Below are 23,020 nucleotides of genomic sequence, written 5' to 3' on the forward strand. Positions count from 1 at the left end.
AGTGCCTTGTTGCTGGCCTGTGTAGGGGGTGAGCTCTTCAGGGCAGGGTGAGGGTTTTGAGCAACAAAAAGATTGGCCGCTGCATTTTTTTGTCACTGTTTCGGTGCTTCAGTTACCATCCCTGCCCCGTCGAGACATGGGCTTACCCTTGTAAACCTCACTTATAAATCAAATAAAAGGACGCTTCATTTTCCAGCAGTGCAGTAGCATGTTCCCTCATTAACAGAAGACACTCCATAATTTTTCAGAGCTAGGACACATTGAACATCTGCATTCAGCGTTGCGTCCTGATGTTCTCAGTGTCCTCCATAGGCTGCTTTGCTTTTTTTTCCTACCTCTTTTCCTTTTTTCATTGCTCTTGAATGACTCTCTGCAACTACATGGCGTGCTTTGACGTCAGGATTTTGTGGCGGTGAACCATGAGCGTGTCCCTTGGCACACCAGGACGAGAGGGAGGCCTCCTGCGCTGGGTCACGCTCGCAGGAATCACAGCATTGGGAACAAGGCTGCTTTTGTCCCTTTTTTTTAATTATTTTATTAATAAGTCAAACCTTTTCATGCAAGAAATGTTCTTCTTAAATTTAAATTCCAGCACAGGTCCACCCTGTTTTGGACACCTCTGTGGGGGTGTGCAAATGTTTTCCTGAACATTTTTTCTCCTGAAAACAAAGTGGGATAAAATAATGGTGATAGTTGCCATTGACAGATGTAAATAGAGGAGAATTTGAGGTACCACTTTATATTTACCCATGGATAAAAGCCCTTCTGCAGGTGGTTGCTGCAGATTGGCTGCTGTATACCATATTTTTCATAGCATGTGTCAAATATGTGTGGGGCATGCGATTAAAACCCCCTGTTAGGTATCATTAGTACCAAGAGCATCAGATTGTCGAAGCTACAGCTTTATTACAACAGTCTGATAATAATTTTATAGGATCTGTATCTCTGTGTTTCAAAGTATACTTTTTCAAGCATCATAACCAGAGGCTGGAAGGATTTTTGTTCCATTTTGAACTTTGCTCTGTAATTAAATCCCTGTTGGGGGGTGGAGGGAAGGCTATTCTAGTACACACCATACCCCAAAAGACTTAAACCTGCACTAAAAAATAGATTCTGCCCCACGACAGCAGCTGTGTCACCCAGCAGAACACATCAGCATTTCTGTTGAGCTCAAGATAAATGAAAACAGCTCAGTTCTTAATGTTGGGTTTGTTTTTTTTTTTTTTTTTTCCATAATTGTCCTGGAAGGAGTGGCCTTGGCATGTTTAAAGGAATCTGGGTTTAAAGAGGTCAGTGTGAGGAGGCTATGTCCCATCCCTCCACGTAGAGAACACTGTGTTCAGCTGTATAGATACGTGTGTGTATACACACATAAAATATAAATATACAAACACACAGCTATGTGTATACATAAATATATATATTTTAAAATTTGGGTTTGGTTTTTTTGCCTTATTTTTGACCACAACGGTGTTAGCTCAAAATAAGCTGGTCCACTCGCTGCATTGTAGGGTCGCAGGGCAGCTTGGGCACATCTCTCCCATCAAATCCCAGTCCCAGCAGTGGCTGGGAGGGTGTTCCAAAAGCAAGCGGTGATCCTGCAGCCGTCCCCAGGAAACCATGTGCGTCTGGATCCCTTCCACTGAGATGCAGAAGCTGATCCCTGCACCAGCATTTGTAGGTGGGGGAAGGAAACACAGCAGTATTTAATGGTTGTATCAGTAGTTTCTGAAAAGTAAATAATATTAATGACCATAAAAGCGGCTGCTGGCTGGAGCAGGACCTTAAGCAGCGCTTCTGGCTGTAAAATGCTTCTTTATTCTTGCCCTACCCTAGTGCCTCTGTCCTGCTCCATGCACTGGATTAGCCATTTTTGGGTACTTCTGAACGTTTCAGGAACATTTGCAATATTCTCTGATTTTTTTTAGTGATGTGAAGATAATGCCTTCAGACCTTATTGACACATGCCACTTGATAATACGTGGAGAAGGAAAAAATGCCAAAGCAACCACATGGTTATGCGCAATTATTTTTTGTGGGGTTTTGTTTTGGGGGTTTTTTCCCCTCTTTTTTTACTTTTAGTCTTAAATTGCTTTCCTTTTCAAGTTTTTAAATATTTCTGCCTTACTTTCAATGAACGGTGGCTGTGCAGTGCATCCTGAGGAGACAGGAGGGTGGAGCAGAGGGTGCATCCCCTCCCTTCGAGCTTGCCCAGGGCACGCAAGGCACTCCCCAACTATTTATTGCTGGAGGTCTCTTTTCCTTTGAAGGAGTTTTTCTTCCCCACTGATTCCCGATTCCCAAGAGGGGTGTGTAACCAGCCAACACCCAGCCTCTGGTTTGGAGAGCCCCTGGCCGCTCCTTGGGGCTTGCGAGTGCTGGATTAATGCGTTATCAGCAGGTATTTGAGCTTAAAGGTACTTTAAACACCCAGCTGCCTCTCAAGCTGTCTGCTGCCTGCAGTCGGGGTTTTAAACAAGCTGTCCACATCTATTTTTTTCAATAAAACGTGTGTTGCATATTCATTTAAAAAAATGCAACCCCCCCTTTTTTTTTTTCTTCCATCTTTTTTTTTCTTCCATCCTTATAAAAACTCTCGAGCGATTTCAGCCCGTCTGCACCAAACTCACTAAAAAGCTGGAACATTGAGGTGTTTTGTGTTGGTAGGTTGCCAAGTACAAAAATCACTTTTTGCAAGAGGAAAGGCTTGGCTTGTGAGTTGCTTTCGGTCCTTGCACTGTATCTTACATATACAGCATTTATGTGTGTATATGTGTGTGTGTGTATGACATATATACATAAATGCTGTATATGTAAGATACAGTGCAAGGACATATTTTTATATGCATATATTTTATGTGTGTATATAATTATGTATGTGTATATTTTATATGTGTATATATGTTATGTAAGTGTGTATATATGTATATTTATATCCATAATGTATTTTTTACATATATGTATGTGTGGAGCAGTTTGAGGTATTGTGTGGCTGTCAAAAAGGCATTTTTCGATCCTGACTTCTCAAGTGTGACTAGACGAGAGCAGGACTAGCCATCGTTAAAGCCACCCCTGGTGCACAGTCACTGCTGGGGAAGAGCCAGGACTGGGGAGGGCTGCTGTGTAATTCTGCTCCTATGGAAAAACAACCAGTGGGATGGATGGGCTTTGGTTCTGCATGTTTTGTACCGGAGGAAGATGGTCCTTTCGGATTGCTCCCGTGGGAAGGCTGAAGATTTGAATCCATTGCTCTAAAAGCCATCACTTATAATTAAGAAATGAACTGAAACCTCTGCTGTGGCTGCATCCGCTGCCCCTCCTAAAGTGAAGAGAATTGTAGGGAAGCCAGCTTCAGCTGCAGATCTTTGTTTCTAAAACTCAAACAAAAATGCACATTGTAAACCAGACAGGCTTGCAGAAGTTCCCTATGTACCTACTGAAGCTTATGCAGGAGCTTTTTATAATCTGCCTTCAGTGTTAGGGTGGTGGAGGTATTCGTGGGCTCTTTGCTGTCCCGTGGATTTAATCAGGGATGTGTGTGTGAAAGGGCAACTGGTGCTACCCCGGGGTAGCCTTGCCCAGAGGTAGGGACCGCCAATGCTGGAGTTTCCAGCTCTCCAAATATCAGCCTAGTGGAGTTTAACCGTGTTCTGGGGTGGGGAGGAAGAAAAGAGGTTTGTTTGGTCGTATCAGGGCTCTATTGTCCTGAGCGGTGCATGGAAGGAGAGCCCGTCTGCAATAGGGGATATCCCGAAATAACAAGGCAAATACAGTGTTTATGTAACGCTGGAGGCTTGTATCCTACTGCTAGTGAGTCGTAAGCTTGCCCAGAGAGCCTGCCAAGTGACAGTAATGCTGCTGAAGAAAGGAGATTCAATAGCTGCTGCAGAAAAGGAGCAGAAAAGGGACTTTAGAAAGCCACAGATCGGCAAAGGGAAAGTGTTTGGAGCAGCTGGCCTCTGGGATAAATGGGCCATCAGGCAGAGCGGGTGCGGCTGCCTCAAGGAAATTCAGCTTTCTTGCTGAAGTGGTAAGTGTGTGTGTGTGTATCTGTGCAAGAGCAGGCCCAGAATCAAAATACACTTTGTGTGCATCTCAGTTAAGGCTTACTTTCTGCTACTTTAATTCTAGATGTGAGTTCAGTGGTAGCTGTGGGAATGAAAATCTGCAACTGTAATTAACGCTGGACAAGCTGGTGTGATGTGACTGTGGCGAGGCACTGGCATGAATTCAAAGCTAAGGATGTTTGAAGTTTAAAACACTTTATTGAGCAGCCCTTCACCTCTTCTCTCAATGTTCTGTCCTCGCAGAGGTCTCTGCAGCTGTCTGGATGATTTAAGATGCCTCTTGCATTTGCAGGACAGTCTGAACAGCTTTTCAAGGTGAACAGCGAGCTTGCTTCGTGGGTTTTGCTGTACAAAATGTCCTCGGCATCACCCGTCTGCCTGTCTGCCTCTTGGTGAGGTTTTGGGAGGCAAATGCAAAACCAGGTTCTTCCTCAGAAAAAAAAATAAAAATCACATCTGGGTTCCCCAGCCCTCCTGGGCTCCCAGCAGCTGAGGTTTCAGGTCAGGCTGTGTGTGGGGGTGGAGGAAGCGGGGAGCGAGGTTTATTTTTGATGCCGGGAAGGAAGCCCTGTGCTTCCCTTTCCCGTGGGTGCTGCTGTTGGGGTTGGGCTCCTGGAGCTCCCTGTCCCCAGCCCGTGCTCCAGCTGATGCTGACAGCTCCATCCTCCACGTCTCCTCAGCGTCACCTGGCAGGTTCTTTGCTTGGAAGCAGAACATCTGTGGCAATGCTTTGCTGTGACCCTAGCAGGTGTGTGCAGCTCGTTTCCAGGGATCCCTCTGTGCTTTCCTTTGCTCGAGATGACCATGGTGGGAAGATGCTTTTTTATTGTACTAAGGACACCTAAATCCTGGTGTTCCTCTTCCTGTGCTGTGCCATAGGCAGGAATCAGCCTGATTTAGACTAATATGGGTGGATGTTCCCATCCCACTGAACAAGCGTGTTTCTTTTGCTGTTTACTTTGATTGAGATGCTGATGAATGCTTGCTGGCTTTGACCATTTCTGCTTTGCCTAACAGCATCGCTGTAAGGCTGGTGCACTTCATGGCTGGGAAGAGCAGCTCAGGGATGTGCAAGTTGCATTTCACAGCTCAGAGAAGCTTCTTGATCTGCAGACACCTCCACTGAGATTTGCAGCATGGCTTTGGACCTGTAGTAACCTTTTGAATTTGAGGTCTGGGATCTCTAAAATGAGCTTGCAGTGCTCGGTGACTTAACTGGGGTCTGATAAATAAGAAACAGCCAGTCCTGTGACTGACAGTAGTAAATCGGAAAAGACTGAGCTGAAATAATAAGCCTTGTCGTAAAGCTATAACCCCGACAAATCAGTAACTTGTGAATTGGGACCCTGGTGAAGATTTATAAACCTTTGATCAGATTTAACCAGGCAATTGGCATTCCCTGGCATGCAAGAATTGCTCTGAGCCCTGGGTTGCACCCACTGCCTTGCAAAGCACTGAAGGTTTCTTGTCAACATGTTAAACTCAACCCCACAAATCAGCTGCTAAACATTTGCCAAGTTCTTTTATATGTAACTACCCTGTGGGGCAGCCACGCCACAGACCTTTACCTTTCTGGCTATAGCCAACATCTCACTGTTAATTCAAAGTGTTAATTGCTCTCTGGCCAGAAGACGATGCTGTGCATATTTGTGCCATGGCCTGAAAGGTTAATCTGCAGCGTAAACCCAAATCCCCTTCTGTTAGGCAAAAATGTTAGTGATTCAAAATGCCTTTTTCTTCCTCCCAAGACTTTCGGTGCCAATTTGTTCAGCTTTCAGTAGGGCAGAAGTTGGACTTCATTACCAGAGTCCATTGTAATGATTTCTCAGATTTTTTTGAGAGTAGCCAAGGCTTGTGCAAGTTTGCATGCTTTTCTATATTTGGTTTTGTTTAATTTGATTGTACAAAGCTGTTGAAAAGTCTAGCTGAACGTTTCCACTTTCTGGCTGCGTGATTATGCCATTAGACCAGGAGTTCAAAGAAAAAAAAAAAGCTTCTGCTGGGTTTTCTCAGTAACCCGGAGCTTGAGATCCCATTTTCAGATAGGGACAGAAAAAAGTTCATTTGTCACACTGTTCTCATCTTTCTCATCTTGATTAAGTTCAGACGTGGCTCATGGGGATAATCATGATGTTGGTTCTGGAGTACATTCCTCAATACCTTCAGCCTGTTTGATGGTGGGTCTCCTGGGGCTGTGCCCCCTGGACTCGGCTGTGTTTGCCCTTGGCTTTCTGGCTGGTGCCCTGGGATGCACGAGCATCGCTGCCGAGGGGTGGAGAAAGGAGGCGTTGTGATAAACATCAGGTGGCAGTTTTAATTTGGGTGAAACTGATGTTTTATGGTAGGAATAGAGGATCACAAGAGGATCTGGAGCTGAAAACTGAATTATTGTATCACTGGTTTGCTTTCAAGCTTCTTTTTTATTATGAAAATTAAAATAATCTTCATACAAAGTCCATAAGCTCAAAACTTAATGGTAACTCTATCACTTGCAGTATCAAGTATAGAAATGTCCCTGCAGCTTGTCCTGCAGCCTCTTGAGGTCCTTGTGTGCTTGCCCAGATGACAATCTGCGGAAACTTGGGATTTTCATTTGAAATGAGAGCTTTGGCTGTCGGCATCGGTGCTGACACACCCCCCACACACACACCCTCCAGTCTGTATTTTTGGAGACAGAGGCTAAACAGAGCTTTGCAAAATGTAGCTGCAACACCTGAACCATTCCCTTCCTCCTGTGTGGTGGGGGAACATTGCACGGTTAACACTGGCCAGTGGTTGTCAGAGTGGAAGATGCTCTGTGGGAATGCTAGGGGGCTGTGGGGAGAGCAGGGCAAGTATTAGCAAAAAATATTCCAGGTATTAGGGAAAATACTGCGCGGTAGCTGTCTTTTGGAGTTACGACCATGCTTTGGTTCCCCAAATGCTTCCCATTTTGGACATGACCTTCAAAGCCCCGATGGTTACACCCCTGCTGGAAGGAGACGTGGCTGTTGGGTTTTGCACTGGTTTTCCTTTGGGAAGTAACTTTCCATTTGATTTGGGAATCTTCCTGGGGTTTTTTCTAGATACTGAAAAGACCTGGAGGAGACACAGTGTTTCTATTTAATTCTTCTTGCAAACCTCATTCTAGTTCTGCTTTCTGTGTGTGCTGAGGTGGCTGCACTTGTCTTCGTGTAGTGCAGGTGTCTGATATGGTGGGGAAGGGGAAACCCAAGAATTGAGGTTAACCTGAAAATCTGTGCAAAATCCCTCCTGGGGAAGGTGTCAGGTCATTCATGACCCCCTTGGTTTCACACTCCAGCTTCATCACCGTCGGGCTGAGCGATCCATGTACACGTTGTGTCTCATTCTTACTCCTCTTGGGTTCTTCCGTACTTTCCGAGGTGGCTTCTGGATGCTACTGAATACAAGCAGTTATTTGTATCTGAAGAGGGCCGTCAGTGGTTTTGGATTGATAGTTGCTCTTCACTTAAATGCATTTCAACTTCAGCTTTTGTCTTTTGAAGGCTAATTCTGGTCCTAGTTTTAACTGGTAAAATGGTTTCTTTGTTCTAGATGTTAAGAAAGACTGGTCGGATCACGCGCTGTGGTGGGAAAAGAAGAAAACTTGGCTCCTTAAAACACACTGGACGTTGGACAAATACGGGATACAGGCTGATGCCAAGCTCCAGTTCACACCTCAGCACAAGCTGCTTCGCCTGCAGCTGCCCAACATGAAGTACGTCAAGGTGAAAGTCAACTTCTCAGACAGGGTCTTCAAGGCAGTTTCTGACATCTGCAAAACGTTCAGTAAGTAGCAAGTACCGAAAGCCACCGGTGGGGAGGTTGTCGTTTGCTTTGGCTCCTGCCTCTGCTTCAGTGCACGTGCTGTCTCATAAACTTACTAAATCGCGCGTATTTTCCAGCTTCAGACAGCCAACAGTCACTTGGGCACCAAGCAGCCTGGATGTCCGCTCTCTTTCCCTTGTGAATCTAACCTTTTATGTGCAGATAAATAATGAGACCAATTGTACCGGAAACATAAGAAGAAATACATATTCTGTGCTGAATTCTGTTCTGCAGCAAGACTGTTCTCGGTTTTGTCTTAGGCAAGGCAGTAGCAGCCCTGCTTTATGTTAAAGCTGCTGGTGTTGGGTCGTAATTTTTTTCAGCAAATTTATGTGCTAGATGAAAAACAAACTCTGAAGTAGGAAACCTGCCAGCTCCGTGGGTTCTTTCCAGTGGAAAATCATATTAGAGATTAAGTGATGATGCTTCACTGTAAAACTGTCTGGTGGAGGGAAGGAACCGAGTCTCCCTCTCTCCTCCTCAACTCCATGCTCCTTTCCCACATTGAGAAGAAGCCCCAGAAGAAAGGGTGGATCATTTTCTACCAGATACACAGGGCTTTTGTCAGGCTGCTGCTTTTGTGCATCACTTTTTACTCTCTTCACAAATTTCTCATTCCAAAACCCAGTGCTTCTTTCTCCACTCCCGAAAAAAAAGCCACCCAGGAGATAACTCTGCTCCAAGGAACTCGGATAAGTGCTCAGCACGGGCTCCATACTGATATCCTTCCTGGTTGCTCACCTCCGAAAGGAGCCTGCAACCTGACCTCAGACATAGTAAATCTATTTCTGCTCTCAAAAAGCAGCAGCTAGGGTTACTCTTGGCTGACCCAGTTGTTTCGTGAGGCAGGAAGAGCTCAGCTGTACGTGCGGTGTTACGGTGTGGCCACCAGTGCATCTGTGGTTAGGTCGGTATATATAGCTGATTATGAATCTTTGCTATTTCTTTCCTGGGTCTTTTTAAAAATATAAATATTGGGCAATTTCTCCTTAAAATAGAAAAGGCTTAGCCAGCGTTATTTCTGAGTCGATTTTGCTTCCCTCCCCCCAGTCTCCCACTGCCATTTTTACTGTCATGCTAGACAAGAGAGGTCACAAGCATCTGCTTGGTTGCTGATGAATCTTTCTAGCAGTGAGTCATGTCAGGAAATTCTGATACAGTTAATCACATAACAAGAGATCTTTCGCTGAGACCACTGAGCAATCAGAACCTTACATGGGTCTGAAGCAGCTATTTATTCAATTCCAGGTCCCTCAGTGTATTTATGAACAAACCAGCAGAATAATGCTAATATTTAAAGATGTGGAGGGGGAAAAAGCCGCTCGGATAGCTGCAGCCCAGCTGTGGTAGGGGCTCCCTGCAGCAGGCAGGCAGGACACATCTGTTGGAGATCGTTCTGACTTCCCTTCCATGGCATCCATACTGAAATAAATGTTCCCAGCTTTGGGGAAAGCAGGATTTTTGCTGGAAACTTCACTCTCCTGTTAGTGACTCTTACCAGCCCAAGCTGTTTGAGGACAGATGGAAAGTATGTGGCCGAATACAGCGATTAAATCTTGCTTAGCCCTTGTCTTTATGTTTACTGGGAGCCAGATGTTCAGCAGAGCTATGGGGAAGGCAGCCACATCAGCTTTTTATTGGCTTGAGGGGAGGGGGGATCAGGATGCGGGGAGGCGGCAGTGCTGGAGCTGGAGGGGCTGGGATGCTCTTTCCTGGACCGCAGAGGTATTTGGACACCTATATTTTTATTTTTAATTTTTAGGTACATGTGAAAGATGTAATATCTAACATACCATATATATTAGATATAATATACAGATGTATATTTTCTATATCTTTAAATATGTGTTCAAATACTGCTTTTTTTTTAAAAAAAAAAAATATATATATAAAAAATATAGGTGTCCAAATGCCTCTGTGGTTCAGGGAGGAGCTTCCCAGTGGAAAGAGATACATATGTGGTTTGGTGCTTGCCCCAGGAAGTTCTCAGTTCATGTGTATGTATGATCCAAAAGCTCCTCGGGGCAAACACCAACCCACTCCATGCACATGCCCATCACTGCCTGCCCTTTCTTTCTCTGCATGTGACCTTGGTGCTGTGCCATAGGTCAGACATGTCCTCAAGTGTGGGGTCCTGGTGCTGAGCATAGACGATGGAGGCAGGAGCTAATCTCGGCTGGGAGGTCACACACTTGCTGGGCAAGAGGGGCTGCTGCTTTCTACCATGCAAAATCATCCCGAGGGTGTCATGCTGAATTTGCACAGGACATTTCATTCCTGGAAGGCATGGGAGATATCTGCCTGCACCTCGGTGCCTGTGGCAGCTTGCCAAAAATGAGAGCAGCTGTAGGATGGTGGGGTCATCCTGGCTTGGGGAGCTTGCATTTTCCTTTTTTTTCCAACGTAACGCTTTCTCAGGGTCGTACAGACTGTGCTCTAACACTTTCCCAACCTACCTGTTTCTCTTTTCTGGTCCCACCCTCCCCCCAGATTAGTGTTTAGGCTGCCCCATTTTTCTCCATTTATATTCCCCTGCCCTCCGCAGCATCTCTGCACAGGCTGGTGCAGAGAGCACTTGTAACGTGTATTAATCATGCTCATTGTCTCCCCAAGAAAAACTGAGTAGATATTTCAAGGCACAAGGGGAAAGAAGTAGTCGCTGCTCTAACAGCATAGTTTTGGTCTCTGCACATCCCCTGAGTTCTAAAGTTAGGGTCCAGTGTGGCCAACATCCAGCCGACAAAACTGTGCTTGTGAGTTGCTCGTATTTTGGCTGTAAGTGTTTGCTGTCTTTGCCCCTGGAGCATTTAATTACACACTTCAGTAATTTTAGCGTATGGCATGATTAATGAGTAATTTAAGTAATTCCTCATGTTGCCGGGACTCTAGCTGGTTGCATTTATAAAACCCTCTATACACAGGCAGGAACACACTTGAGTGGATTATTTAGGGTTGTGCCTTATATTCCCTTTATATTGTACCCAGAGGTGTCCCCATTGCAGCGTACAGTTGCTTTTTAAAGAAAAGTCTCTATTCTTGTGCAGAGTGAAGTTATTGCAAAGGGCAGCTTTCGACACCGGTCAGGCTGCGGCTCCCGGGGGGCAGCTCGGAGGTGGCTGTGGGAAGATGCTGGAGCCACTCGCACATCCCTCGCTTTCTTGGAGGTCGTGCGAAGCCGGAAAAAAACACAATCTCATTCCCAGTCCCTGGATTGCAGCCCCTCAGTTCCCACAGGCACAGTCGGGAGGGTTAACAGCACGAGTTGACCCTGCCTGTGGTAGCACAGGCAGGAGTGGGCAGGAGGAGAAGAGCAGGGTGGTGGATGAGACGGGCAGCCCTCACCCGAAGGGTGGCCTGGAAGCCTGCCCGGGAGCAGCTGCTGGCAGGCAGTGAAGGCTTGAAGGGCCAGCTTTGATCTGCAATTAAAAACCAGAGAAAGAGAAAGTAAAACTTCACCTTTTTTTTTTTTTTTTTTTTTTTTGAGCAGCACGGGTTTGTGCTGCCTGCCTGCCTGCCAGCAGGATGTGAAGGCTGGGATGGCGTGCCCCCTCCTCTCGTCATCCCACTGGGGAAATATTTCTGCCCAGCGGACTGTCAAATACACAAATGCAGTTTGATGGGGCCGCAATCAATGCTTTACTGGTGTGGGTGGGAGTATCCGCATTGCAAAGTGGGATTTGGGGAGACAGGAGATGTGGCTCCATTGCAGAGCTCCCACTAACCCATCATCCTACATAATAATAACAAACAGAAAAATCCTCTTTTCCTCCACGATGGCTTCGTTTGATTCCAGGACAGCAGACGCCTTGCTCATGCCCTTAAGCTGCTCCCTCAGAGCGATCACTTTTCTCCTGCTGCTGCCTGAATTTTTTTTCCATGTGTCCTGGGAGCAGTAGGGGACTCCAAGGAGGATCTGCTGCTGCTGTGTGGGCATGTGGGAGAGGAAAAGCAAACAACAAGATGTGAGTGTGATGGTTTTTTCCCATGCCTTGGCGTTTCCTGCTGCAGCGATGTTACTTCTCGTGGGGAAACAGTGTGTGTTGTGGAGCTGCAGGGAGAGGAGAGATGCTGTGATGGCATAAAAGGTTGCATCCTTCTCTTCTGGCTGTGAAGATCTGGGACCTGTGCTACCTTCCAGCCTGAGCAGAGGAGCAGGGTTTGTCCTGGATGATGCTGGTGGGAGCCGGGAGGGGGATTTGGTGCAGGAGCTGGGAGGAGGCAGCTCTGGGAGGAAGCACTCCAAAATTCATGACTACTCCCTCCCTTACCCACCCTGAGGCTGTGGAAAAGGAAGAAATTCCCTTCAGGTTTTTGTGGGTTTTATTTCCCCAGAGGCTGGTAGGGCATCACACCCAGCTCCTGCCTAGTAATCCTCAAAGAGCTGAATGTGAATTAATCACCTGTTTTGGAAAACAAAGGCTGCAGAGCATCCTGTGGTGAGCAGCAGCAGTTTCCATGCCCGTATCCCCTCTTGCTCCAGTCCCCAGCTCTCCAGGAGCGAGGTGCGCCACGAAATGGGGACCCTTCTTGCATAAAGTTGTCCCATCCCAAGGAGCTTGTGGGGCAAGGGAAGTAGGTGTGGGGTGCGGAGAGTCCCACAAGGGTGATGGGCTGCTTCCCCTCACCTCTCCTGCCCCAAAATAATGAGGTGCCCATGTCTGTGTGACTGATGGGAAGTGACAGTCAGTCTTCCTGCCTTCAGCCTTCAGCCACCCAGCGCAACCCGAGATGAGATGATGGTGGCATTTGGGAGTGGCATGATGCAAGCCCAGCCCGAGGAAGGTGACACCATCCAGCAGTCTAGATGCCGAATGTGACCCTACCTTTTTTTTTTCTTTATAAATGGTCTCTGCTCCAGTACAGAACGTCCTCTGACTTCTGAAGTATTTGTAATATTTCCACACCCAGTTGCCAAAAAAACTTCTATAAAAAGCCACTGGTGGGGTTTTTTTCTTTCTTTTATTTTATTTTTTTTCCCCAAAAACTGAAACCCTTTGGTAGTCTGAGATGCGCAGCATCCCCAGGGCTCTGCCAGTGCCTGTTAGCACACAGAGCCACAGCCCCGGCATGGTTGCTTTCCAGGAGGCAAAGCTGCCTGGAGTTACTCCTCACCATTGCAAACCTCTTCAAACCCTTTTTTCTTCCTTCACACCCCGCTGGTAAAGTAGCATTTTTCCTGAACTAGTGGAGCTGAAATGGAGTCCTGGTAGATGCATGTGCGCATCTCAGGCAGGTACTTGGGAGTGACTCCAGCATCTCATGGTACAGCTCAGTAACGTCGTGAAGATGCTTGGAGATGGCATTTACATACCGGTGTGGAGACAGATACAGTGAAATAGAGATGAAGGGTTTGCAGCCTTTTCCTGCCACAAGCAGAGAGGTTTGGCAGTAGCACAGCTATTTCTAAATATGTCTAGGGGATGGGTGTGGAAGGAAATCTTACCATTTAGAGAGTCGGCCAAATTGCAGTGTACTCAGCTTTTTAAATGGTGAGATCCAAGTGTACTGCTGCCAACTTCTTCATTTCGCTATTTTCCTCTTTTATTGCTTGCCTATATTCAGCCGCAGCTGTTGCGTAGGATCCAGATGAATACCAGAAACTGGTGTAAGGGAAATAATGAGATTTAATTGCAAAGTGTCTGAAATGGAAAAATACTCCCCTTATTCCCCCCTCCCCAACCCAGCCACTGTTCTGCCTGTCGAGTAGCGTCAGGTTGCATGTCACCGTGTGAGTCAGTGAATTTTTTCTTCCTTACTCTGCTGTTGACAGCGACCCTTTAAATAGACTTTCATCCTGAAGACATTAGGAGATGCTGACAAACCCAGTGCCACTGCCTTCCTTAAGATTATTCCGATTGCTCTTTATGGTCTGATGCAGAGGGTGTAAAGTGTATTTTTTCTCTTGTTTGTGGTGCTTAATTTAATTGAGTTTAATTTGAGTTTAGCTGCAGTTCATATACTTCAGGGGCAAGGCTTGAAGTACTGGCTATATTCTGAGAGGCATCCAGATAACTAGAGTCAGGATTTTGTCCTACTTGCAGAAAAAAAACATGCAAACATTCAGCATTTGCTGATTTTGTCTCTCCAATGGCCCTTTTTTTCATCCTTGCAATAGTTCTCGGCTCCGTCACCACTGGCTGCTTCCTCATATTCCTCCTCCTCTGGGTCCGTCCCAGACAGTGGTGCCTGGTTTCAGCTCTGGGTACCACTTGCACAGATGGGATTTGTCAGCTGATGCAAACCCTGCTGATTTCGGGTTTTGGGTGGGTTTGCACATCGCTGCTCTGACAGCAAGTCAGCAAGTTAATAGGCACTTGGGTTTTCCACCCTGACGTAGGGAAGGCTCTGGCGAAACCCCTGCCAGGGTCAGCCCCAGTTTGGTCTGTGCTTGTGGCACGCATTGGGCATCTCAGGGGGCTTTACGCGATGTCCTAGCTGTGTGGCCTGGGGCAGCAAGTGGGGAACTTGGCTTTTACCCAGATAAATACATAAGCACCTGGGCAGCTGAAGAACCCATAATAAAATGTTCTGAATGTAGGCAGGTGTACAAACCTAGTAAACTGTGTGAAGGGGGTGAGGACCTGCTCCACCCTCCACCATCAGATACTGCCCAGTGTCCGGTACAAGCACCATCTTATCTCCAGGCTCGTCTAAAGTTATGTAAGCCTTTTTTTTTTTGCCTCTGGTCTGTTTTGCAAAAATTTATCTCAAGTGAATTTATGTTGAAGATAAGTCAGATATTCAGTTCTGTAAATTTACACTGTGAAACACGATCCATAGGATCACTTATTCCAAAGAAAAATACTTTTTTTTTTTTTTTTTTAAGTCTGAAATGGGAGAGAAATGGGACTTGAGGTCTCATTTTTCCAAGAATCATTGTAGTGATGCGCAAAGGCTGTAATTTTTATGAGTCATTGCTTCAAGACAGTGGTGATCCAGTGCAGAGATATCCCACTTCAAAACACATTTCCTGATGGAGGGTAACTGGATCAGCATTAAAGAGAGGATTTCCCCTAAATGCTGTCTGTGCTACAAGTAAAATTACGGAGTTTTTATGGTTCAAGAGCTAACCAGGCAAACAAGCCCTCTAGCCTTTTAAGGGAGCCAGAAATTGGGTAGAAAATGGATGCTGAGAGAGCTTCTGTGGAGCATTAATTTCCTTGTCTACCAAAACTGTGAAACTAGTGTGATTTCCCATAATTTCAATTTTTGGGGAAGTCAGTACATGCTCAGAGAGCCCTTCCCTTCGATGTTGTATTGTGTATGTAGGTGATGCAAGAAAACTACAAATCTGATTTCTCATGGGAGTGAGTGCCCATCCCTTGGGGAACAAAAATCATCACTGTGTCCCCCTGACCCCTTGGTCTGCTGCTTGGCAGGATCTGGGGACCTTGCATCTTGGATCGGGACAAAGCAGCAAAATCACCGCTTCTTCCACACTGAGACACATGAATTTCAGTCCCATCTCTGACCGTGACTGCTTTCCCATCACAATACACCTTGGTGGTTAAAGGTGCAGCAGCCACAAGATATACTTGGTGAATTTAGCACAAAAGAGCATGAATTATGAATTTCACACCCTGTAAGGCAGATGTGGTTTTTTTTAAAAGCCAGTTTTCTGCATGTGGTTGGTGCAGTGCCCTGTAAAGAAAGGAGGGTTTCATCCCAGCTCTGCTGTTCTTCTCTGGATGGGAGATAAATGGGCACAGCTGGGCTGGGGGAGCTGGGCAGTGGCTGGATGAGAAATGAGGGATTACACGGGGGGGAAAAAAGGCCAAGGGTTTGCCTTCAGCAGGAGACAGCACAGGCACGAGTAGGCTCTTGCAGGCAAATGGAAAAGAAGATGGTGTAGAGAGTAAAATGGCTTCATCCAACAGTTGGAAAAATTTCTCTTGGAGGTTGAAAGCCACCTTCCCGGTCATGTTTTTAAAATGCCTCCCATGAAATGCATGTATGTGTGCTCCTCTCACCAAAGGGCATTTCCCTCACTTGATAAAATCATAGACTCACAGAATGGTTTGGGTGGGAAGGGACCTTTACAGGCCGCCTAGCCCAACCGCCCTGCAATGAGCAGGGACATCTGCAACTCCACCAGGTCACTCAGAGCCCTGTCCAACCTGGCCTGGAATGTTTCCAGGGATGGGGCATCTACCACCTCTCTGGATTGCAAATCCCCTACATTTGATGAGGCCCTTCTGCTAGGACATGGACATGGAGCTCAGCAATGTTAGGGATCAGCTGCAGCTGGTTCAGCGTGGGCTAGAGGAGATGTCAAAATACAAATGGTTCCTGCTCAAATCCAGCTGAAAAATAGTTTTGGACTAGTTTTTGGTGGGCGCTCTCCCCTCTGTGTGGAGGACGCCACATACTGTCACAGATGGTTTCTGCTGGTGGCTGCCACCAGCAATGCTGGAGATGCTCAGTAAGGGGCCAGATAGCTGGGTTTTCACACACTTGCATAATAAATAGAAATAAAATGCTAAAAGGATCATTTACAGTAAATTCTAGTAGACGTTGCCAGTGCCATCTGTCTTGTGTGTACAGACAGGGAGTCTCTTTTAAAGCAAACACAGCCCTGGCCAACGCCATCAGTTGAAGAGTCAACACATCAGCCTTGTTCAGATGGTCACTTCTCCTGGTCCACCCACATTTCACTGACCCTTTTTCCTTCAAAGTGACCTTTGGCAGGAGCAGCCTGGCTTCAGCTGGAAAATGTGGCTGGAATAATTTACAAAGGATTTTGAGTGGGAATTTGGGGCCCTGGGGAGATGTTTTACCCCAGGTGAACAACTCTAGCAAATGGGCTCCTCCAGGTACAGTGGGACTTCGTAAAAAGCCCAAACCTGTATAAAAGACTTTATTTTTTTGCACCACTTGGATACTTTTGGATTCTTCTCTTCCTGTTATAGCCAGAAAACAGGGGCTGAGGCTCTGGAGCAGTTCCTTGTCCCGGTTTCCAGTTAACTGGAGCCCTACCATCTGCAAGCCCTTCCATCCTGGGATAGGCTCTGCTTTAGTTACAGTAACTAAACACCATGTTTGCCAAGACCAGCTCTATTCAAAACACTCTTTAAGACCCTTTGTATGCTTATTAAGCAGCAGCAAACATTTTTTTCATCAGTAGTTTACTGAAAGATTGAAACGTGCAAAGTTGCTTCTCAGTTTTTCTCTAATTCTGGGGTGGGAGGTAAAAACCACTGTCACTCTTCTGCTGCTTTTCTGCTCTCTGCTTTTTAGCATAGCCAGCTTTATTTTTAATTTCCCCTGCAGCCCTCAGTTGGCTTCAGTAGGTTTGCAAAGTCTCGGGAGACAAGGGTACATCCAGCAGACGGCTGTTTGGGAGAAATTTGCAGCTTAGCAATGGGAAACGTGCTCGGCTGCAGGGGAGTGGGGATGCTCTGGCATCGCAGGGATGCCACTGCCTTTGCCATGTCCCACAGCCATGCGCTGTTTTGAAGCAGCTGCCGAAAACTTGCCCGTATCCTTTGTAATCTGACGATAGCGTCATGAACGACTGAGAGACTATAAAAAGTCGCTTTGATATCAGATGGTCAAGCTTTGGGCAGTCTCCAACAGATTGCTTTCAGGAGCCGAGCTTGGCCCGGAGCCCTTCTCTTGGCCTCTCTGAATGATTTCAGCTGAGAGGCTGTATCAGTTGCTAATGCACCATAAATAAACATCAGAGTATAAACCTTGCTAGCAAAATACCAGGGGAACTCCTCATTTTAGGCTATGCTGCATGTTGTCCCTTGCGCATGCCCCTGGTTGGCCCAGCAGATTTTTTCTCCATGAGGTAAGCTGGCAGTGATAAATGGGAATGCGTAGAGCTGTCTGGATTCATACTGTAGGTATTTATTGCTAGAAATGGTCAAAACGTTGTGCAGTGAAACTAACTCTTGGTTAGTGGTGGAGAGACGGGCCTTAAGTATGACGATGTGTATGTAGTAATGATAAATCAGTGTTAAATTCAAGTTTAAATTAAGTGAGGCTTATATATAAAAATAAGTAAAAAATACCAATATTAGATCAATAAATAGCTATAAATATATAAATAAAAATAAAGCGTAAATTTAAGCTGTGCCAGATGAAGGTTTGGAATGGGAGACCTGCGATATGGCAGATGGTTAAATCCATAAGTGCCCAACCTTTGGATTCGGGAATGCTGGGGCTGGCGGGATCTATCCCTGGCTGTCACCTAAAGTCAAATCCATCAAATGCGACAGGCACGGCAGGGGTGGTGCACAGGCTGTTATTTAAAATAGCAGAAAAAATAAAGGGAAAAGCACAGATTATTTAAAATAGCATCACGGGGAGGCTGTCACTGTGTCCTCCCCGGGAGGGGACAGTCCGTGTGCCAACCCCATGATGCTCACTGTGTCTACAAACAGGGAGGTGAACCCAGGGATGTGACCTGTCAGGGAAGCCGTGCTTCAGCAATTTTTTTTAAAAAAACCCTAAGTTTTGGAATGTACTGTTTGTAATGGCAGCCATCCCCTGACAAATGTGGGAAAGCACTTTGGGTTCATCAGCTCACAGTGTGTCCCTGGATGGTGCGAGTGGGGAGCAGAGCCTGGCTGCCAGGGTGATGTTTCCCTGCTTGTTTACACTAAAAAAAGGTGCTGGTGCGGGCAGGTGTGAATTGGAGCAGTCACATCTGCCATGGGGATGTGTCCCCTTTGGTCACAAGTTGGGGACCAAATTCCAGCTTTAATTATAATCCCGCGCCTGGGAGCATACAGCAAACTCCCACTGCTGCCAGTGTGGTGGTGAGATATGAGCCCTGTAACTTTTCCTTGTTAGAATAATGAGTTATTGTCTCGTTCAGCATTCCTCTCGGTGGGAAAAGTACAGCCTGGCTGCAGCGCAACCAGCTCCCTGTCCTCTGTCTCCTGACCTCCCTTGCAGCTACAGCTGCGGGCTTCGACGTGCAGCCGGGATGGGTCTGGGGGCTGCTTTCCTTAGGGCATCCCAGGAGCAAAGCTTTGCACATCTCCCTGCAGCTGAGCATTTTCAGGCAGTACATGCGAAAAACCAGAGCTGAACGTGGACGACCAGCTGCAGAGGAGAGCTCTGAAACTCTTCCTTCCAGGCTCAAGCATGACCCATAATCTCTTTTCCAACCCAAGCTGTACTTCAGAGCTGTCCGACCGCCTTCCGTCATTGCAATAGGATGGCTTTGTGCCCAGGTGAATGCTTTTCCAGGTCAGTTCCCACATACCGATGGAGGACAGTTTAGATGGAGAGGGTTTTTTGCTCCTCTCTTGGTTTTTGCAGTGCCGGCGAGGGACTCCTGACTCCCCTCCAGTTCCTCTGTGGTTTCAGTGGTACAACGGATGGTGGGCTCCACGTTCCCAGAAAGGTCCTTCCCGCTTAGAAGGGACTGCAGCAGGCAGAAGCAAACTCAGAGTACCGCCTTAGTGGGAAATGGCCCTAAAATTCTCTTTTTCATTAGCTCCCCATACTCCGATGGCTTAAAACACAAACACGCTGTGATGCTCTTCATTTTAAATAACATGGTTTTAAAGTTTTTCAGGCTGGTTCTGGGCAGGGAGATAGGAGAGATTTGCTGTGAAAAGGAAACACTTCGGCCAAGATCTCTTTAAAAAGTGGGTGCCTTAAATACAGGCTCTAAAATTTCCAGTCTTCGATGTAAATAAATGGTTTAACTCTTGGATTGCTCCTATGGAAGTGAGAGTACCTGGCCTGTTGCCTAGGTGCCTAAATAGGGTGTTACATGCTGATTAATACATATATTTTTTTATATTAATATTTACGGTAATGGGTGGGAATGGTACTAGGCTCTGTCGCAGGTTCTGGCAGTGCTTATATTTGCATTTGAGTGGCTGTGCCTGGGCAGTTCTGCATTTTACCCAAATGCTGTGTTACCTCTCCAGCCAAGGACCATGTTTGTTTCTGACAGGCTCGCAGGGAAAATGTGCTCAACTTGATTTTTAACCACTGCAAAGCAGGAGTATCAGCCGAGGGAGATACTGCACATTGCTGGATATTGTTTCTAATGGGAAGATATTATTTTTTCCCCTTTTTTTCCATCCTGCCTTTATAAAAGTGGTCCATTTTCTCCCTAGACATCAGGCATCCAGAAGAGCTCTCCCTTTTGAGGAAACCCAGAGATCCATCAAAGAAAAAAAAGAAGAAGTTGGATGATCAATGTGAAGATGACGCCTTCGAGCTGGAGGGTCCGCTGATCACACCAGGGTCGGGTGAGCTGGGGCTTGCTTTGCGAGGATGAGCTTGCAAGAAAGGGGTTGGCAGGAGGCAAGCAGATAGTAAAATGGGGGGAAAAATAACATAGCGGTGTTGGTCTGACCTAACTCCTTAAGGTCTGTGCAAGAACGGACCCCAGATAAATCCCACGGATCATGCAGGGCTGCAGCACTCAGTCACGGTCACACAGATGCATGCCTGAAGCTGTCACGCATATGGGGGAGCAGAAGAATGCCAGACTTCATAAAATAAAACAGAAGCCAAGTGTGACCACTTTAACACTCAGATTGTGTTACTGAAAGGTTTTCTTACCCTATTAAGAAAGGAGTTAAATGGAAAATCTTTCCCAATGTCAAATTCCAGGTTTGTTTTAGGCAGTACCACTGCTCTACTCCTTATAGCCCAGCAAAACCCATTGCATTAGTGTTTGCTTATGTTAAGGGTGTAGCTATAGATCATAATGCTAAAAAAAACACCTTTTATTGCTGGGAGGGTAGTTTACCAGTCTGGCTTACAGAACCAGAGCAGCATTGGTAAAAGAATTACTAACGGAGTAACATCACTAATGGAGTAACATTGCTGATGGAGTAACATCTCTTGCCCCAGGCAGCAAAGTGATACAGGGAGGTGTTTGCAAGCAGAGGGTTTTTTTGGCTCTGCTCCGTGGCTGCTGGAGGTCTGGTGTTTGAAGGCAAATGGCAGGAGTTTAAACCATAAAGTCGGCCAAGTGGGAGCACTTTAGCCCAAATGGACTTGTGGAGAAAGCCGCAGTGATGCACACTGCTGGGCAGGCAAGACGTGTCTGGCTGCCAGAGCTCTTGGGTTTAAATCCAGCGATAAGAAGGAAGCAGGGCAGATTTAATTAAAAAAAAAAACAAACTTGGAATTTCATAAAGTTGTATTAATTGGTCTTAAATTAAATGAAGTACAAGTGAAGGTCATGCAGTGTGGTTAGTGCCACTTGTGACTCTGAGCTTGCAAGGTTTTGGCTGCGCAGGGCACGGGCGAGGGCGATGATGCCCTCGAGCTGCCGTGCCAGAGTGATGTGCACATGGGCTCTGCAGGGAGCCATCAGCACGGGTTCGTAGCAAGGGAAAAATAATTCTTCTTTTGCTCTGGTCTTGCTCTTTCTCCTCTTAGTTACTTGAAAATATTTCTGGACTAGTCCTCTCCCACTCCTGACTCAGGCAGTTTTCGCTGCATCAGGCAAGGCTCAATTTTCATTTTCATTTGGCATTTTCATCTTGAAAGTCCATAATTAACCTTCCCAAAAGTCAGCATTCACAGAGGGCATCTCCATTAGAGTAATAGGAAATACTTGGCCTGCTTCAAGGGAAATATATGCAAAAGATAGCTTTTTATTTTAATTAATTATTGGTCTTTCAGTGAGTAGCTTTGAACTATCTTGCTGGTTTTGCTTTCCTTGTGAATGAAAGTACTTTTGCTGCAGGTTTTAATTACTGCAGCTACCTGCCATGTTTAGGTGCCATTAGTTAAAGGTCATGGTTTTAATCGGAATAAGCTTTTTGTAGTGTTCCAACATCAGTTTGTGTGCCGAATACTTCTGGAAAGTGGGTTAATATTTCAGGATCTGCTTATTTCAGTGCATGAAGATGTAATGGGCATGTTTTGTCACCGAGCTCCCTGTACCTGGCAATGAAACCATTTAAATCACTGTAGGCAGAGCTGTCAATACACCCACAGTACATGTTGCCCAACACTTTCCATTAGAAGACCTGTATTCACTTGTTTATAAGTTTGCCAAACTTACAGCTATTTCACCTGGAACTTTCCGTGACATTGCCTGCCCTCAGGCATATTCTTTAAGGGAAGCTTCTTCTGAGATGTTTCAGATGTTTGGAGAAGGTCATGAGGAGAACATCCGAGGGGAAGCTTTGCTCCTCTGGAGTAGACACTTGAACGGAGGAATGTGGGGAGATGTCCATGGGAAAATCTGCCTGATTTGGGGCAAGAAGTGGGGTTTTCTTCTGATGGCCCAGTTAATGCTCAGCCCTGTCTGCTTGAGCCACGTGAAGGTGGAGGCTGGCACGCTGCAGGGGCAGATGGGGAGGAAGAAAGAGCATCTCTTGGGATGCAGGTTACGGATGGTGATGGTGCTGTATTGCTGGTTCTTGTTAGACTGCTCTGCTCTAGCATTACAGTGGTCTGTGGGGAGAGCACGTTTCTGCCACCTTTATAATCATAGTATTGTAGAATATCTCGGGTTGGAAGGGACCATAAGGATCACCAAGTTCAACTCCCAAAGTATAAGTACCTGGTGTAAGTACCTGGCAAGTTGCCTCTGGCCTTCTCCTTGCAAGTGTGAAGCTTGAAGGTGGATATCTCCATCCCTTGACCATTTCTGCTGCTTTTTTGCTCATGCCTGGTTTGCTGGGTTTGTCCTGAAGGCAGGTACACACAGTGCTTACTGGTCCCCCAGGTCATTAATCCAAACCGGGATGCTGGCAAAACTAGCAGGAGCATTAAAAGCATCCTGGTGGTTTTCTTGTTCGATGGTGACGCATGGTTTTCACTTGTATTTTCCATTCTGTCAGGCAGTTTAGAATCATGTTTCTGTATTAAGTTTCCTAACCCAGATGTTGGCTGTCATTGACATGCCACTGATTCAAACCATTCTTACTGCTCCTTGAGATACCCATTGCAAAAACTGACAGTTTGGAGAGGTTTTTCTGTTGGTTTGGTCTTAGACTTTTCCAGATGTCTTAGCTCAGCGTTCTATCATGTCTTGCTCACTCAGAGAGGAGGGATCATTTCGAGTGAGGAGGTGGAGGGTGGCCCGAGGTGGTTCAGGGCAGCAGCATGAGGTGGCACAGAAGACCTTGCTTGTGGCATCTCAACCCTGCCACATGCCGCCTTTGACGCCCTCAGTAGTGTTTTTG

The 23,020-nt window shown here is 46.2% G+C and overlaps 1 protein-coding gene across 4 annotated transcripts in view; it reads left to right on the top strand.

The window, feature by feature from the left end:
- FERMT2 (FERM domain containing kindlin 2) overlaps positions 1–23,020 on the top strand; it is a 52,223-nt gene that overhangs the window by 12,277 nt on the left and 16,926 nt on the right. For all 4 annotated transcript variants that reach the window (XM_040600659.1, XM_040600660.1, XM_040600661.1 and 1 more), the window contains exons 2-3: positions 7,623–7,856; positions 19,982–20,116. In XM_040600659.1, the coding sequence (XP_040456593.1) occupies positions 7,623–7,856; positions 19,982–20,116 (369 nt within the window). The remainder of the gene's footprint in view (positions 1–7,622; positions 7,857–19,981; positions 20,117–23,020) is intronic.

This window comes from Falco naumanni, chromosome 7 (genome assembly GCF_017639655.2).
Source record: "Falco naumanni isolate bFalNau1 chromosome 7, bFalNau1.pat, whole genome shotgun sequence".
NCBI lineage: Eukaryota > Metazoa > Chordata > Aves > Falconiformes > Falconidae > Falco > Falco naumanni.